Genomic DNA, 20361 nt, shown 5'->3' with positions numbered 1-20361 from the left:
CCATTAAACAAAGAAAGCTACGTTAGGTGGCAGCAAGTGCTGTGAAGAACAATAAAGTATGTTAAGTGGAATAAGGAGTGACCAGAGTGGGGTTTATTTTAATGGTACAGTATGGGGCAGCCTTGTGATAATGTGGCAATGATCAGAGACCTGAATGCATTAAGGAGCCATGAGTCACCTGGAGGAACATCTTTCTCAGTGACATAATGAGAATCATTGCCAAATTGAGCTACTTTTATGGGTGAGGATGTTTTATAGTCTTCCTCAAATGTGTTAAAGTGAAAAATAAATGCAAGAACCACTAATGAATCCTAAGTCTTTCTCAATGGCTCAATCTCTTTTCTGAGTTTTGGACCTATATACCCAATGACTTTCCAGATGTCTCCAGGATTAACCCAAATTGTTACAAACTCACAGTACTGAAAACTGGACTGTGCCTCCTTTCCTTTATTTCGCCCTCTCCTGCCTGCTCTTCCCTTTAAATTCTGAATTTCTCAACGACACACCAGATTGCTCAAGACAAAAACCTAGGAATCATTCTTGACTCAATCTTCTTCCATATCTCTAAATCCAATCAAACTCAAATTCCTATCAACTGTCCATTTCTCCAACCCTACCTCAAGCCATCACCACCATGCACTCAATTATGAAAAAAGCATACTAGTTGTTCTCCCTCCATTTCGTCACCTTCTCCCTCCAATTCATTATTCCAGAGTCAATAAGTTTTCTAAAATACAAATCTAATCATATCACTGATCTGCTTTAAAGTCATCCATTCTCATACAACCTAAACTCCTTAGTGTGGCTTTTAAGAACATTCTTAATCTGACCCCTACTTTCAACTTCTTCTACTGCCATTGTCCTTCCACCTATCCCCAAGTCCCCTGAACATTCTATCTCACCTAAGTTTACTGATAATATCCTTTCTGTTCCTGTCAGTCTCCCAGTCTGCTTGACAAAATATAGCAACCCCTCATCCTCCAGATATCAGTTTATTGTCACTGCCCAACCACCATACCAGTGATAGCCCTTGGAGTTAAGTGGTCTTTCTAAGTGCTGTAACAGTATCTATGACTTCTTAGTTGTCTGCATTTCTCACCTGACTATAAGCTCTATGTGATCATACACCAGGCAGGAAATTAGACTGAGTATATAGTAATTATTATCAATTTTAAACATATATATGTATGCAACCATACATAGTTGAATAAATGAACATAGTTCTCCAAGTATCTGGTAGCTAACACATTTATATAATAAAACCATTCTATACAAGGTTATCTGTGCCAGGGGGTCCATCAATAGGCTTCAGGATTTTGTTACTGTTTCTGTTTTGTTCTTTTAAGATAATGATACACAATTCACATTTTATATCAAATTTTCAAAGAATTCTGTAACCCCCAAAATATTAAAGACCATTGAGCTATGCATAGGATATTGCTATGGTAACATTAAAACTCAGATTTTTTGAGGATTATTCTAAATTTATTAATATTTCTATAACAAATATTTACTTAAAGCCAATTCCAAACACTTTTTCTTATGGCAACCATAAGCCATTCAAATATCATAGAATTTCAATATTTTGGGCCAATAAGGCAACTGAATTATCAATTTAGGATTAAAATTTTTAAATTAAATTATAAATATTCATAGAAAAATATTAATATTAAGTAAAATTTTAGAGTCATTACATTGAGTAAAATACAATGTTTTGTCTTTATGATTTTTATATCATTATTACTTATACCAAAACACACATAAACAAACAACACAGAGATTTTTAAAGGAAAAGTACATTCTGAATGGTAGAAATAATGTTGATAATAAAATATAGCAATCTCTGAGGTCTTCTGATGTATGAATGATAATTCACTGTTATTTCATTATTTCCAAATAAACTCAAAGTAAGAGAGTTTCACAGGAAATGGTGGAAATTGTACAGTCCCTTGAGAAATCTTAAAGTGACATTCCAGCAGACACTGTCCACAGCAACAAGCTCTGAAGTGGCAGTCAAGCTATATGACTATAGAAGTCTCCCAGTGGAGAGATTGCCACAGTGCTGACAATTATCCAGTGATTTGCTGTGCAGTCTCTAGAGCAGAAAGTCTATCAAGAATTCCCCCAACAGCAACCCTTCACATAGGCACAGCCCTGGAAATTTATACTTATTGCATTGCAGGCCATTCCCACTAGCATTTCAACAGTAGGCAAAACAACTTTAAACACATCAACAAAGCAGCCATCCAACACAAAGCACCATGCCAATGATGGAATAAAAAAGAAAATCAATGATCATAACAAATTTTATAACCAAATAAAAGTCAACAATCTAGTTTATATTGGCTCTGATCCTTTAAAAGTACTTCCCATTCTTTTAATCTCAAATTTTGCCTCCATAGAGAAATGCATCATTTTCCTTATCAATCTTTCCTTGCATCCTCATTTTAAGCCCATTCTTTTACCCTACATTTTCTGGATCCATTTTTTTTTTGTCCCAGAGATTACAAATGACTCTATAATTCTCTCTATAGAAAGAAATACTATAATTCAATTATATAATATATATCAAATGTATATAGATAGAACTTAAAGTACCATGATAAACTTTTACAATTATATTTTGTTGAATTAATTTATCCATTCAAAAGATACTTATTGAGTATCTACCATATGCTAAGCACTATCCTAGGCATTTGAATACAATAGCAAACAAGACTCCTGTACTCACATAGTTTATAATCTATTTAGCCAAAATAAAGAATATAAACATATACAAAGAAAAAAAACATGAAAAATAGTAGATAATCAGTACATATAAAATGATAGATACTGTATATTATATGTGAAGTTAGTATGTGGTACTGTGAATACAAAAATAAAGAGTATGTATTCTCAAATAGGTCACATAAATCATACTGTCCACAACAGACATGTAAACAGCAGATGACAACGTAGAGAACTGGGTACAGTAATAACCAGAAGAATGGAAAGATCAGCTCTCTTCGATGCAGGTAGTCTACGTGCATATTCTTTAGGAAGATCTTTATAGTTTATCAGAAGATAAAGGATAAAGAGTATTCCAGGCTTAGAAAAGAGCATAAAAACATAACAGAAAACAATCAAAGTTTGGGGTTTGCTAAAGCACAGGGAGTATGTGAGGGAGAATCATGTGATGAAGCTAGGCAAAGGGCAAGAGCCACAACAGAGAGGTCATGTGTACTATGTCAGAGAGTTCATACTTTATGCTATCCACAATATAGGACCATCAAAATATTATAAGAAATGTAATAAGGTAATCAGAGTGGAATTTTTATATGTCATATGGCAGACAGAGTAGATGAGAGTATGTCTGTAGGTAAGGAAACCCATTAGGAGACTACTGCAATTCTCAGTGTAAGGGTAGATGAATGGAAGCTGGAGTAAGAAACTCAGAAGAATAGTTCAAGAAATGTTATGAAGGTGGTAACCAGTTGAATGTGAGAGTGAATAAGTTGAAAAAACCTAAGAGAATTCCAGGTTTATGGCTAGGTGGTGGAATATTTCATCAACTTAGGATAAGAAAAGAAGTGCTTTGTGGAGTAAGAAAATGAGTTCATTTAAGGATACATGGAGTTTGATTTAACTTTCAAGACTTACCTGACAAGACCTTTCAAGACTTACCTGAGTCTCAACCAAGAGAGATAGGTCTGGGATATGGGTTTAGATTAGATTACAGAGTAATCAGCATGGCTAAGTAGTTCAAGTAGGTGATGTGACATATAGAATAAGCATGATCACTGAAGTTAGACAGACATGGGTTTGAATTCTAGCTCCGTCACTTACTAGCTATTTGATTTTGAGCAAATGACTTAATTTGCTTCAGTTTCTTCATCTATCAAATAGATATAGCAGCTATATCACAGAATTACTGAAGGATTAAGTATATGGAATGTCTATTTCTTGCCATAGTTTTACATGCATTATCATGTTTAATCATAGAAACACATATGTATATTATACACATATTAATATACACACGTATAAATTTACACCCAGAGATAGCTAATGGATTACCTCTAACAATATCATCACTTTCTCAGAGAAATGTGTTCAGGATGCCCACTGCAAGTCTATTTTAGAAGCCTCTTCCAAGAAGAGCAAGAAATTGGAGTAGGCATTCCTGATCTATTCTTTTCTTGATAGTTGGTTTCCCAAATTCCTTATTAGTTAGTAACTTTAGCCCTCAAGGGTGAGGACATTTGGGGTTCTCTCAAAGGTTTGCCAAGATCCATCCCCTCAGGTTCTTCTGCAGTTGCCCATGCAAAATTGGTCTGCATGATTTATTTTAAAAGTCGGAATTGCTGTTTATAAAAATTGGCCAGGTAGATATTTATGTGTGTAGTTCTCTTTAAATTGAACATTTATGCTCTGCAAGAGTACCCAGGAGTATGGGAAGTGTAGTAAAGTTGCTGTAAACAGAGAATAAACAGCAAAAAAGAAACTAACTTTAGTGCAAAGATAGTCTGGCTTAAGAGTAAGTGGTTCCACAACTGCTAGGGATAAGTGAAGCTTTTTATTCAAAGTCTCCAACTTGGCACAATCTATAATTGTCATCAGAGCAGATTATTCAGAACATTTTCTTAATCAAAAGTACGTAGAACTTTACTTAGAAATATCATAGACATATTGACCAGGTGACTATTCAAAATTCTACTTAATTGAATCTACGTGAGAAATTTTAAATATATCATATTGAATGCATACCTTACCTTGGTCATTATTCTTTGTAATCTTTTGCGTTCAAGAAATCCCCTGACATGTGCCTGCATGAAAGTGATCAATCTAATTATTTTTTTGGTAATTAAGAATTTCTTTCTTTCTTGGAACAGTTGGAAGATGTCTAAGTGTGGTCCAATTCTTTTAACTTTATTGTCAAGTGTATTGTCTTTATCTATAATAGATTTGACCCTAAAAATAAAATACAAAAATTTCTTATTTTAGATGTTAGAAAAACACTTCTGCAAACAGTCTTAAATTCTTTCAATAACAAATATATTCAAATAGGAAATATAGTGTAACTTGTACATAGAATTCAATACATGATATCACCTGAATATATCAATAAGCTTTTCTAAAGAAGGTTGAATAGGCCAGAATCAATATTGCGTGTATAAAATTACACTTCTGTAGAGAAGAAATCCAAAAGAAAGTGAATTTGTCAAAGTTTCTCTACAACTATTCAAAAGAAAACATTTTCACATCACAGGGCAGGTGAGTTTGAGTAATCTTCCTATCCCAGCAGCTATTTTAAACTAAAGACTACTTCAATATTACTTAATTATCTGGTACTGGTATTCTCCTTACCAAACATCATCAAAAGTAATTTTGACCCAAATGCTCTCAGTTGAGAAGCACTATAGTGTTGTGGTAGGGTTGTGGACTGTAGAATCGGCAGAAGAGAAGAATCATACTAGAAACCATGATCGGACTGTAGTGTTGACATGGATGACCCTTCCAGTGATGAATAACATGTGAGAAAAATGCAAATTTTCTACCATGGACGGACTATCTGTAATCTCAGTAACCCTGTGTCTGCTTTTTCCCTTTATATATTTGTTGTAATTTTTAGGTGGTGGTCAGATTTTTCAAATCTTCCAAAGTCCCAAGTTTAGTTCTCTTGCAATTCTTAGCATATAAAAATGCCTCCTACTCTTAATGTTTTTGTCTGCCTCTCTTTCACAGCTGGAGTTCCACTAAGATGCCCAAGTCAATTCACTCACCAGAGGCTAAGTCTTGCCCCAAAAGTGTACTGTGCATACAAATCTGAACCCCAGGCCCAATTTTCTTGATTCTCAGAGTGAATCTCTGACTCATGCTGATCTTCTTTTTGCATTTTTTTCTCTTAGTCTGTTTTGGTTTCTGCACTAAGTTGGTTCTTGAACAAGTCTTGTTTTGTTTTGTACTTGGCTATTAGTTTTCTTCTTCTATTGTTAACTAAAATGTAGTGAATCTGATTTTGATTTATTTGGCCTAGCCATCTATTGATTGGTAGATGAAATCATAGTTCTGTCTTTTTGTATTTGTCTTTTCTGTAGTTTGTCTTGAAGCTTGTGTTATCTCTCTGGTATGTCCTATATCATATGTTGTTTAACCACCAACATTATATCATTTTTGAACATCAGTTTGAATAACATTCAAAAGATAATTTTATGCCCAGTAGCATGGAGATCAGCCCAAGATTTAAACATTTCATAAGTAATGGAAGATTCTTTTTGAATCCCTGAACTACTTACTCCCAAGTGAACCAGTAAGATTTGCTGAAGCATAGAAAACTGTACTCTGTATTTATTTTTGACCTATATGTAAAGATTCACGATTGAGGCTGCTAGTTCTCTTAGTGTCTGTGTGTGTAAAGGAAAAATAGTCCTTTCCCTCTTTGCAAAACAAAGGAAGTTTGCTTTGTACAATATTCTTATAACACTAGCTCTCTTGTATTGGTGACTGATTCTTTCTCTCATTCTCATTCTCCACCCCCACCTTTCTCTTGAGAAAATTTTTATAGATTACTGAGTCAAAAATATATAATTTTGTGCACTTGAGGGATTGATACATTATTAAACAGACAAAGTTTACCAGAAAAGGTGAACAGGAAACAAAGTTTTATGTTTGTTTGTTTAAATTAAGATTGATTTTGAATGGCATTGAAAAGATGGTCCATCCTCTAAAGAATTTTTGCCTGATTAATATAATAGTTTTTATGAATTGTCTTTGATGTGTGAGACAAAGCAGGAATCCATATGAAATGGTAATGGTTACTTCTGGCTTGTGCAGAGCTTCAAGACCTATTGTGCAATCTAAGGGATTCTGAGTTGATATCTTTTTCTCCTTTCTCTTAGAAGAAATAAGGAGATTGTTACAGAAATACTCAAAAGAGCCAAGCCAAAAAGTGAGGGAAGGCTTTATCTTCTAACAATAGGTGTAAACATAAAGGGACATGTGTGATGTTAAGGTGATGTGTAATGTGTGTTACTGAAGCACCAATTCTAGGCCACTAGGATCTACTGGACTCCTTAGTTGTCTCAATGGGCACAGAGTTCTTAATCACCTCTGAAAAGTGTGTGTGTGTGTGCATGTGCGTGAGACAGAGACAGAAACAGACAAAAAAAGAGACATAAACAAAGACAGAGAGACAAAGATGAAAAGACAATTTAATTTAGTTATTTGGGTTAAAAGCTGTAGTTAATATGAGCAATTGGAAGTATATTAAGTAAAAAAGTTGTGAAGATATGCAAACATGTTTACAAAATGACGGATGTATTTTGTCTGTTTTGTTTTTTTTAACAATTGAAAAAGAAAAGAATTTTATCTTAGGCCTAAAATATATGGACTTTGATCAGTATTATACCTCTAGATAACTGGAATGTTAAAGAAAAGAGAAATTTGAAGTTGTAGGATAATTTATAGAAGGCTTGATGGAAAGCAAATTGTATTTACAAATAATGAATTTGAAAAAAGCTATGAAATATACTAAATGTTGACAAAGGTGAATTTTGATGTGCTTAATCATAAAACAAAGAAATGCTTATGAATCCTTGCCTATAAGATGTTACATAGGTGATATACAAAAAAAGTAAAATTAAAATTAAAATTTGATATCTTCTCTGGTACAATGTGTGCTCTTAATTTGACAGAGGAAAAACCATTCTGTTCCTTCAATATATTTTTCCTAAAGAACAAAAAGTTCCTTATGTCACAAAATATTCCTTTTTTCATGCTTCTGAATCTTTTTTTCTTCTTTGTAATTGACTTCTTACAAAATTTGGTATTCCTAATATTGACTGTTACTTGTGCCTGTGTTACTTCTTTTTTTACTTAAAAGACACCTATGACTACTGCTCATATTTTGCTTCCTCTGACAATTTTCAATACTGTTTTTACCAAATTCAAGTCCCAAATTTAAGAAAAAACAAAAAAAGTATAATGTCTTTTTAACTTATCTTTTGGGTATCCTAGATGGCTTCAAGACCATACCAAAGATTTTCTTCTTCACTATATAAAAGGAGGGCTCCTAGAAGTGACAAGGTACGTTTGGCATGGTTGCTATACAGATGTTATATAAATGTTATTTTAAAAAGCCAAAGATGGCCCCTATATATTGCCCCCTATGTTGTGTACTTCTTCGCATTAGGTTAGCATCATTAGCTCAAAAGCCCGCTCAAAATTCTTAGACACGGCCCAAGTAAGCATATTTTTAGCCATTTAGAGCCTGCCTGCTTTAAATACCCCATAAAACTGCATCCAACATCTAAAAGGCTTGAGGCCACTGCTGCCTTTCAGAGCTCACTGACCCAGAGACTCCCTACCCTGCTGCTGAGTGACATCACCTAGCATGTTAAGTCCCCTCCCAATTCCCCTCTCCCACAGGATTTCCTTACCTTCTTCCCCTTCTGGGTAGTGGTTCCATGTTATGGCCTCTGGAAGGCCTTTTCTGTGAAAGACTTTTCCTCTCATGTAAAACTGTCCATGTGCTGCCCAAGTAAGGCTTGTTGTGTGCTACTGCCACTTTGTGGTCATATCTTTATCTTAATCAACCCCAAGATCCTTGAACTCACTACAATAGTCCATATTTTTATCTAATTCAACACTATACTGCAGGCCGTCCTATTTATCAAGGCCCAAAATATAAAAAGCCGTGACTAAACAAAGTTCGGCCTAAGTTAAATACATAACTAAAATATTATTAATATAAAGGTATCAGATGCACACTGTGGTAAACTGATCGCATTGATGGCCAGTTAATGCCTTCTTCAATCTACATCTTTGCAGTATGACTTTGCAGCCCTGCTCATTGAGAGGCGGAGACTATTTACCTAGCCTATGACTTTGAGCTGGTCTTGTGAATTTCTTGGCCAATAGAATCCAGTGAAAGTGATAATGTGCCAGTTCTGAACATGTGCCTGAAGAAGCTTTACACAGTTCTCTCAGCACCCTACATCCACATGAGGACAAGCCAGCAAGCCTCTAAATGATGAGAGGACACAAGGAAAAGAGAGACAAGCTGTACCCACTCATGTGAGACCAGGTGAAATCAGCTGAGTCTGGACCAGATCCTCATAACTGCCTCCTGAGAAATAATAAATAGTTGTTCTTTTAAGCCAGTAAGTTTTGTGATGTCATTGTGGCAATACATACTGATACACATACTCATGTTTATACCAAAAGACTAACATAATACTTGCCAACTGATTTTTTTTTAAAAGAGTTTATTTCAGAGGCAAATTATCTGTCAAGTAGTAAATTACCTGTCATGAGAAACACTTTATAGGATAAAATTTAAAAACCTTGACATTTGTCAATGTCCTCACTATCAATAAGATGTTCTTCTTTCAAGGTGATCAATGACTACAGTCTTAAACAATGAATATATATGTCCTCAATAGAGAACTCTTTTTCTCTCCACTCTGAGACTGTTGGTTATTACAGCAAATTTATGCTAAATGTATATTATACCATTCAGTCATATTACCAGAAAGTAGTTTCTATCTTTCTCACCCATTTGCCAAAGCTCTTGCCACAAGTTATAGGTCATAAGTTTCATCTTCTGAAAGAAACATCAAAAGAATGGTAACCTTATGAACAATGCATTTTCTTGATAATTTATAGTGGAAGAAAAAGAATATGAGGACAGGCTTTTCAGTTTAAATTGATATCATAACTATGAACCTGTTAGACTAGGCAAAAGGACTGATTCAGGATTTGGGACTTTTTTGTCCAAAAACAGACAATTTCATGTGATAGTCTGCTTAATCCAAAATCAGCAAACTAAGAATTAATTATCTAAGATTGAGTTGATCAGGATTGAATCCTGAAACTTAATCAGCTGATTAGGTTATGATTAGTATTTATTTTCTAATTAAAATATAAGAAAACTCCCTTTGACTCAACATATAAATTTCAGTTTGCCTTTATCTGTATATAAATGATAATAAAATATCTTTTAGGTGGTATATAAATGGCTTCAACTAACTCCTCAGAACTTGAGGGAAAAAATCCTATGAAAATTTTAATATAGAAAATAAGTTAATCAATCAACAAGAATAATAAGTTTATAGAAATTAAGAACACATGGTATTTTATCTATAAAATAATGTGGAATATTTTATCTATAAAATAATATGGAACAAAATTTAAACATATATAAAAATCTCTGTCACATAAAATCATTTTAAAATAATATAACACTAGTGGATTTATCAGTCTTCTAGACAGAAGTTAGTGATGCCATAATATGAAATGATTCTAATTTTGCTAACTATACAATATGAGTATCTATGTTTCAATCAATACCTTATTCCATATATGTTAATGAAACTGACTCAAAACACCAAGTTAATGATACTCAACCAAAAATTCCTGAACATGAGCAAAGGATCAGAATAGAGATTTCTCAAAAGAATACACACAAATATCCAACAGGAACATAAAAAAATACTCAACATCATTAAGCACCAGGGAAATGCAAATTAAAAGCACAATGAGGTATCACTTCACACCTGTTAGAATGGCTGTTATCAAAAAGACAAAAGGTAACAAGTGTTGGCGAGGATGTGGAAAAAAGAGAACCTTATTACACTTTTGGTAGAACTGTAAATTAGTACGGCCATTATGGAAAATAGTATAGAAGCTCCTCAAACAATTAACAATAGCACTACCATATGATACAGCAATCCCACTACTAAGTATAGATCCAAAGGAAAAGAAATCAGTATGTCAAACAAATATCTGCACTTCTATATTTATTGTAGCATTACTCTTCAATAGCCAAGATACAGAATCAACCTAAGTGCCCATCAACGAATGAACAGAAAAGAAAGTGGTATATATACACAATGGAATACTATTTGGCCATAAAAAGAAGAAAATTCTATCATTTGTGACAACATGGATGAACCTGGAGGACATGATGGTAAGTGAAATAAACTGGACAGAGAAAGACAAATACTGCATGATCTCACTCATATGTGGAATCCAAAAAAGTTGATGTCATAGAAGTAGAGATATAAAATGGTGCCTATAAGGGGCTGGTGTGGTTGGGGGAAGGATGTTGGGGAGACATTTTTCAAAGAATACAAAATTTTATTTAGGTAGGAGGAATAAATCCAAGAGGTCTATTGTACAACATGGTGACTATAGTTACTATAACAATATATTGTATTCTTGAAAAATGTTAAGAGAGCAAATGTCAAATGTTCTCACCACAAAAACGATGACTATGTGAGGTAATGCATATGTTAACTAACTAATTTAACTCATTCCACCATGCATATATACTTCAAAACATCACAATGTTCACAATAAAGGCATATAATTTTATCTTTCAATTTAAAAAGAAAAGTTAAAAAAAGAAATTAAAATAACTTCATGTTATTAAAAGGATAAAGATGTTAAATCATATGCATTATATGACTGTATCTTTTTAAAAAAAGATATAAATAAAGCTAGAAAGAAACATGACAAAATGTTATTGATGGTTATATTAACTCAGTATTTCTAAATCAAGAGTGGATTAGAATCATAACAATTATTTTCAAGGAACTCCTATTCAAGACTTGCCTTCATAGATTCTGATTCAATGACTTCTCTAGTAAAACTGATACAAATCCCTAATTAAACACTAGGTTATAAAAAAAAATTAGATGTAAGGAAAAATTATAATTTGTTTCTTGCTTTTTAATTTTGTTCAGATTTTCTGAAATAGATTAGCATGTACTGTGTAATGTAAAAGAACAGTATAATAATTATATCCATTAATAGCAGCAGCAGTAGTAGTACCAACCTTTTATTAAGCATTTACTTAGGAAATATTTTCTCTTGTAATCTTCAAAATGGTTTTGTTAGAGCTGGGTGTGGTGGTACATGTCTGGTGCACGTCTGTAGTCCCAGCTACTTGGGAGGCTGAGGCAAAGGAATCCTTTAAGCACAGGAGTTTGAGACCAGCCTGGGAAACATAGCAAGACTCTGTCTCAACAACAACAACAAAAAGTATTTTGTTGGATAAGTGTTATATTCTGACTTTATAAATGAGGAAACTAATGCTGAAAGAAATTAGGTGACTTTCCAAGATCATGAAGTTGTAAGCAGCACAGCCAAAATTCAAAACCCTCCTGATCTTGCATGTGGTAAAATCAGAAGAGGACAAAATTACATCGTGATGACAAAAAGGCTGGCATTGGCAATACCCAGTCCTCAATGGTTAGGATGACTTGGGTGACTGCCTTTAGGTTTTCATTCGCTTGTTTGTTTCAAAAGTATTGAAAAGATACAACCATATCACCTATACAGACTCAATTACAGAAATGTTCAACTTTATGCAATGGATGTTATGTTCATTGTTTATATATTATAGATGAGACATGGGAAATACATTTTTGACTGGCACAGATATGAAGGCCAGGTGACCTCCACTGAGTTGGAAAACTGGTAGAAACTAGCCTTTGCTTACCTTGCTTATGTAACTTTTAAATTTATCTTCCTTCGCCGTGTCTTAACACAATTCTAATATGGAGAAAATTGTTATTGTTATACATAGTCTAGCCACTATAGAGCCTCCATAAACTCTTTTAGAAAATCTTTATGAAGATAAAAATGAGTCATCAAAAACTAGATATAAAACCAGTATTCACCATAGAAGAGGCAACCCTGTTTATCCTCAATCCACCTCCTACTAAAATCACTCTCAGAATGAAAGACAAGAATGGAATAGCTGCCTTTGACTTTTTCACTTGAAATTTGACAAATCTATGATCAAGGTATCAAATCAAATAGTTTTCAGAGAAAGAAGAAATCATTAAGCAAGATTACATGTGAGAAAAGATACAACAAGTTAATTAGTAAGTTAATCATGTCTGACCATTAGATCCTGAGCTTGGCAAACATTTAAACAGGGAATTTCCTTTCAAACACTAATGCTTATAGATAATATATATTAAACATTAAATCAGTTTTAGAGTTTGGTTCAGATATTGCTACTAATTAGTTTTGGCTGATATTGAAGTATTTTGTATGCTCCATTTATAAAAGCACTGTTTGCCCATCTGTTCATAGGTTGAAAGTGATTAAGGATACTTATTTTGGCTGCTGTAAAAGCCAACTACTTTTTAAGCTGCAAATATGTGACAAAACCAGTTCAGGTTGCCAAGTTCAGAAATACATTAAAAGAGATTTGTGATACTTCCCTCCCCCAATTCCTCTTCCAACCTGCGTTATTGAAAAGTAAATATCACTGCTTTCCTGATTAGACTAGTATGCCTGCTTTGTCCAAATGCTTTGCAATTTAGTTATAATTTACACAATTTACTCTGATTTGGATCTTCTGCTACCAAGCTGTGTCGAGGGCTTTCGTTTCCTGTACGTGCAGCCTTGAAGTAGAAACATGTGATGCCCTCGTGCTTTGAATGTGGGATTTGAAAGTAACTTGGGTAATGAGTGAAACAAGTATGTGGCCTACTTTATTCCCCTAAATGAGGTCTGCTCAGTTTGAAAACAATGCATTACATATTCAGCATGGGTGATATAGATTTTTAAGAAAAGGGATATAATACATGTTCATGAAATTCTACTTCTGTCTCAATATTATTTTACTACTTCATTTCCAAATCTTCCCAAGGGTTTAGTATTTCATACTAGTGAAGCCTGTTCACTTCAAAAATCAGAGCAGGGTTCCTGGGGCATTCTAAAATAAGACACACTCCTCCTGAAGTGGAAGATAATGCCACTTTAATTCAGGCAAAATTTAAAATAGTTGAACTATCTAAATGAGATGTGTTTTCTCCAGTGCCTTCTAATCTTTTTGTACCCTTTGTCATTCCTCACAATGCTCCTACTCTACCCTCCACTTTCAGTTCCCTCCTATTTGGGGCTGCTTCTAGGTCTACAGCAATCTATGTAACCAGATAATATTAAAGAATGGAGGATGCTATCCTATTTAAAGTATCTAAGAGTATTTGAATTTCTGGAGAGGTTAATTTTTTACCACCTACATAGATCCCTAGTTAGAATATTTCAGGCAGTAAAATGTTTATGGTAATCAATATGGAAGAAGAAAATCAGGTATAGGGTACAGGAGGCAGAAGACAATCCCCAGCCAATTATGTTGGATCTAAGGAAAGATGGGGTTTATTGTTACTGTTGCTGCTGCTGCTGCTAGATTTTAATTTTCCAACAGATTTCTCTCAAAACAAAATAGAGATTTTTAAATTCCAAATTCAGTTTAAGAAACACAATTATTTCTCCCCTCAGCATAGATAAACATTCTGGAGGAACACTACTTATGAATTAAATTGAAATTATCCTTTCACATAATAGAAAAGCAAAACCAAAAAGGAAATACTGTTTTTGTTCAAATTTAATTGATTTTGATTTTGTAATCAAAGTAATCTATGATGCACTTTCAGGGAATTCTCTTTAACCCAGACATTTGAAACTCCTTTTTATTGTACTTATATGTTTTACCTATAGGGCACTGAAAAAAAATTACCCTCGAAGGCAGCTGAATGACCAGGGAATTTGTGCCAAAGTTGTAATGGGAGCTGATTTTTCAGTGGCACAGTGACTGGAGTTGTCTGTTTTTCACAAGTTTACAGAATAGGGAACATAATGAATTTTTCTATTCTTCCTCCAAGTACAGTTATTTATTCCTCGTGGGGTAACCCTCTGCTCCCAACCCAAACTTTAGTCAGTGATGGAGGAGAGATGACTCCACCTACTCCCATCCATCTCTCTTACCTCTGGTCAGAAAGGATGGAATCAATGAAGATTTGATACCTGTTCACAGATTCTTTGTCCTTAGAATATGAACTTTAGATTATAGGGCTTCAGAAAAGAAATAAATTCCCACAATTAAGGTGATTCTAAAAACACTACACTTGACACTATACTCAATACTTTACTTCCAACCACATATGTGTATATGTACATATACATTTTATATATACATATATATATATGGCTGTCATTTCCAACAGATCAGGGAGACCCTCAAGCAGGAACAGAGAGTGAGGGTGAGGCAACTACAGGCCAAAACCTATTAGTGAGGCAGGAAATGGGGACTGTCTTAGAGCAAGCTGGACTAGAAAGAGATGGGACTTTTTGACCCCTTTTCCCAATGCTTCTGCCTCCCTACTGAATGTCTTACTGAGTTCCTCCACAAAAAGGTAATTGCAATTCTGCTTTTCCCTGCTTGAGACTTTATTCACCCTCATTGTACTACTGGGCAGGATTACTGTATTTTAGAGATGAGAACTTTTATGTGTTCTTTCTCTTGTTATTCTGCCTGCTCCTCGTCAGACACTTTTTCTTCTGATTCCATGCAGGAATAATACCTACATAGGGCCTTCCTCTTGAACCAGGCCCAGTCATCCTCTTTCCCAGTTACTGATTTCGTGTGGTCAGTTGTTTCCTTACTCTCTGTTGTATCCTTCACCCGACACTAGTGGAATCATGCCTATCCCATGCATATGAGTGAGGAACTACACTACAGACTTCTCTAGGCACCAGGCATCTCTATTCCAGCGGAGAAAGCAGAAGGCCCCAATTCAGCCTGTAGCTGAAGCCAATATGCTCTAACTCAGTTTTACCAGAGAGCCCAGCCATCAGTATCTGGTTACTTGAGGTCCTCTTTGTTCCACAGTGTTTTTATTTTTCCATCCAATCAGATTGGGAAACTGAATGGTGCTGACCTTCTGATCTCTGGTGACTCCCAGCAATGTTGGACTCTGGACACACTCAGAACTCTGAGCTACCAACAGTCCACAGCCTGACCCTGCTCCTGCTTGAGGGTACAGCTCTCTTGAGCAGACCCCTTGCACAAGAGGATGAGCAGTAGAAGGAAGACACCAAACACCACAATTGATAATTAAAAGGAAGTTAAAAACCTTTGGCAATAGTCATAAGCAAAGGACCAGTAGTTCCCAGAGATACAGAGAAAAGTAGACATTTTAAAGACCGGAGAAACAGAAATAAGCCAGGAAATCTGAGAAAATGGAGAATCAAAACACAAGCCGAAACAAATACCATAAAATGATCTCAGAGAAAAGAAGTTGATAATCAAGATAATTATTTTCCCTAAACTTAGCTACATTACTCATTTCTTATACCACTGAGAAGCAATCCTAAGGAAAATAGGCCTAGAAGATTGAAGGTACATCTAAATAATATTTGACTTTGAGGTGCATATGGGAGCTAGGATATGGTAGCATTTCCAGAACATGCGGTTATCTAGTAGCTATTTTTAAAAACTGATTCTTATCACAAGAATATGGCACTGGGATATCACTAAGGTACTTTACTATAGCTCTCTCTATTAACTAGATAACCATAGCAAAAAGGAACTAAATCATCCTAGGAATTGACAGAAAGCAGGGGAGTAAATACTGAACATAGCCAAATACATCCACTAGCTTGCTACTCAAAGTGTGGCCTGATGACCAGCAGATCAGCATTGCCTGACAGTTTACTGGAAATGCAATATTTCAGGTTGTATTAATTTCACTATGCTCAAGAAGAATGACCACCATACCAAAAAAGATAAAACAAGGACTGATAGGAAAGAACTGAAGCTCAAGCCAAGGAGAAAACTGAAGCTTCTTTAATTAGTTAAATTTTCTGGGTTCAGGTGAATAATTTCCACATTCATCTACTGATCTGCTATCTTTGAGAAACTAGAGAATGAATGTGATGTGAGAATTCTGGAGAATGTCAAATGTCCTCACTCTCAAAAAAGAAAAGAATATAAAAATTACAAAGTATGGTGCAGTAAATTTAATATCAGAGTATATCAGTTATCATTTGGATGGTGGATAAGTACTTAAAGAAGGAAGTGGTGGTGTCAAAAGCTGGAATGTGCACAAAATGAATGTCATGCCATCCTAAATTCATTTCCTTTATTTTAATGTAACTTTATTATTATTTTGTTTTGTTCTTACTAGATTGATGGACCAGGAAATAATTTTATATATGTTTGAATTTCAGGAAGGCAATTTCAAGGTTCTCATAAAATCTTTGTAAACAAGGTGGGGAACTATATGCTGATTGAGTAGTCTTGGGTGATTGGAGGAACAGCATCATTACTAACTGAGATACAGAATACAAGAAAGAAGGCTTGGAGATGGGGAGTCATAATCATTTCAATTTTGGGGAAATAGTGGATATTCCAATGAAGATACCCAGGAAGCAGTTTCTACTTTCTAGCTTGACGTAAGAAATATACACGGACGGAAAGGAAAAAACATTCATTGCAAAGCAAAGATCTAAAGATTTGAGCCATTAATTGAAAAATATTTGTTTCTTTATTTATTATACTTTTAAAGTATAAGGTGCTCTTCTAGTATTGAGGATACACTGATAAATAAAACACAAAAAATTCCCCTGTCCTCATTGAGCTCATATTCTAGCAGAATAGACAAACAGTAATCATAGCAAGCAAGTTAATTATAGAGTACATTAGAAAGTGATGTGTGCTGTAGTAAACAATGAAGTAGGGGATGGGGATTGAAGAGTGCTGATGGGCGGATATGCAATTTTAAATAGTACGTCAATCATATAAATGTGATTGCACAATGATTCTTCTCTGACCTATGAAGATATTACATACCTCACCTCCATCATTGTAGTTACTAGTTACTACATTATTTTATAATTATCTCTGGGTCTATCTCCCTTCTATATCCTGAAGCCCTGAGAGCAAATGCTTTTCTTTGTATAATAGATAAAGGGAGGAAGAAAGGGGTAGAGAAAGAAAAGGAATGAAGACAAAAAGGCAAACAGAATGGGAACACTTAGACTATCTGGAGAAGTCTCAGGGTATATCTTTTTTTTTCCAGAATTCAAATCAGTATGAGTTATTGCCCTTGAGTTGTCAACCCCAAAGCTGACATAATGATGGGATTTAAGAGTTGATATGTAGGGTCTAGGGTTGGGTCTCATTCTACATTGTGTTACTAAAATTACATTTGAAATACTATGTTCTTTCCTAAGCAACATACTTTAATGAGGCCATTTTTAGTATAGTGGGCATTTGCTTCTTTCCTCTGTCAAGCACCTTCTTTTCCTTTGGAGAACTGCACTTTTCCCACTCCAGTCATATGACTATTCCATGATTTGTCTAGGACTGGTCACATCTTCCAAGCCAGGAAGTCAACCCAAATATTCTCTTTTTTTTATCTTTGTTTGTGTGTGTGTGTGTGTGGCTTTGTGTTTTGGGAGGGTTTACTTTGGAGGGAGGATGTTGTTCTTTTCTACTTTTTGTAGAAATACAATACCACCTTTTTGGTAAGAGCAGGAAGTGAATTAAAGATAACTGGAAACCAGCCCTTTTCCTTGCCACATAGAGAAAAACTCCATAAAAGGAAGTAATAAAGCCAAGCAGATTAAAAAATGAAAGAAAACAGAGCACATCCTAAAGACATTACTCGAGTACTGAATCAGCTGAGCCTAAGATGCTAACTCGACACAAAGAACACATGATCACCATATTCTACACCCTTATAATTTCTACTATGTGAGTGAATCAAGTCTAATTTTTGCTTAAGAGTCCAAACTACCATCCCAATGAAATACTGTAGACTATTATATACATAACTAGTTGAAATAGGCTGAGAAAAAAGAAAATTGGTGGCTTCAAGAAGACCAGAGGATAAAAGTTCAAGGGAGATAGGTATTGAGCCTAATATAGACAACTGTTTGAAAATCAGAGAAGTCCTTTGAATTAAATGGGATAGTGCTTAAATGGAAGTATTATGAATCCCTGGAGTTTTCAAGTCTATGTGAGTACCATGTTATAGAGGAGACTCACCCTTTGGATAAAAGGTTTCAGTAGAAAATCTCAAAGTTTCCTTAAACTCTCAGAATCTACAATCCTCAAAAGACAGAATACATAGGTGGAAATGTCACTGGAGAAATGTTATTCACTATAAATTTATTATCAAGTAATGCTTAAGCTGAGTACTGACCCCCCCCCAAAAAAAAAACTGTTGACAGGAGATATCTAGTGATAAGCAAGCTAACTTTCCATTAATAGGTAACAAAATTTCAGAAGAGACCAAAGAAAAGTTATTATGTGGCAAATTTTAAAACTGTTTTGAGGTAAAATAAGAAAACTTGATCCCTTTCAAGAAAAAAAAATGGTGATTAAAAAATAGAATATAGTACTTTTAGAGATTAAAAAGAGAATATTCAAGTACCTACCTAAATATCTACACTCTAAAATGTGAATTTTATACCTAGATATGCAAGTAGATATGCTATATTCCATTATATCAAAAAAGAAAAAATTTAGAATTGATCATTTAACTTTGTCTTTCAGTAAGATATTCGTGTCATACCTTGTTATCCTTTTAGTTCTAGTATGCTATAAAACAGAAAGAAGAAAGTGTGCAACTATTCCTCATCTACATATTTACATAAACTATATTAATGCTTGGAATTCTGAAGATTAAAAAAATAAATAAGGGGATTTAAGGGTTCCAAAAGGTACACTCTACTTCATAAATGGGACACTTAATTGTAATGCTTTTATCACCCAAAATTGAAGCAAATTACATACTAAAAAAGATGAAAGGCTGATGACCAGCCTCTGAATTTATCACAACTACACATTTAATATTATGAATCAACAATGGAATGTTTTTCTTCTATGAATTAAAGTCCCATCAATTGTTCTATTCTATACTGGGAAATCAGTCAGGCATTTTAAAAAAACAATCATGTGCTTTAGAAATTCAACAAAGGGCAAATGAATCACTGACATCATATTAATCTGCAAAGGATTAACAACTCACTGGAAAAAGACATCAAAAGAATAAGCATTTTATTCATAGAATGCAATAAGTTATCTGAAGGAAAATGGAGACTTTTGCAATATGGTTAGAAGTAATAAACATATTCAAGTGAACCTCAAGGAAAATTATGGATAGAAATTTTTCTCACAGAAAATAAAAGAACAATGTCATCACCATAGTACAATGGATTATAATCCATAAAGCTCCCAATTCACAATTTTTGCTCAGATATTGAGTATACACTCTTATGTGTATTAATGTATAATTTCCCTTTATCTAATGATATTTAAACTGCTTTTGATACTTTATATTAAAGAAACTACATAAAAATAGGAGAAAATGATTAAGCATAAAGAAGTTAATAAAGAGATTAAAAAGACAATGCTATGAAAAGATGAGATCTCACTTCATTGCAAAATATTAAATCTTTACCTTTATCAAGGTAAAAAAATAAATGTATATATTATAATTCATGCACACATTACATTTCTTAAAAAATAAAAATTAAGAATGACATCTATTTGATTCTAATTCTGTCTGGTTT

General features: G+C 34.2%; 1 protein-coding gene across 3 annotated transcripts in view; it reads right to left on the bottom strand.

Moving 5' to 3' along the window:
* Positions 1-20361, bottom strand: part of IQCM (IQ motif containing M) — a 363621-nt gene that overhangs the window by 162466 nt on the left and 180794 nt on the right. For all 3 annotated transcript variants that reach the window (XM_076010594.1, XM_012783746.2, XM_076010595.1), the window contains one exon: positions 4752-4950. In XM_076010594.1, coding sequence (XP_075866709.1) covers positions 4752-4950 — 199 coding nt within the window. The remainder of the gene's footprint in view (positions 1-4751; positions 4951-20361) is intronic.

This window comes from Microcebus murinus, chromosome 15 (genome assembly GCF_040939455.1).
Source record: "Microcebus murinus isolate Inina chromosome 15, M.murinus_Inina_mat1.0, whole genome shotgun sequence".
Taxonomy (NCBI): domain Eukaryota; kingdom Metazoa; phylum Chordata; class Mammalia; order Primates; family Cheirogaleidae; genus Microcebus; species Microcebus murinus.
The sequence above is the reverse complement of the archived record's forward strand: the minus strand, read 5'-3'. Positions and strand labels throughout refer to the sequence as shown.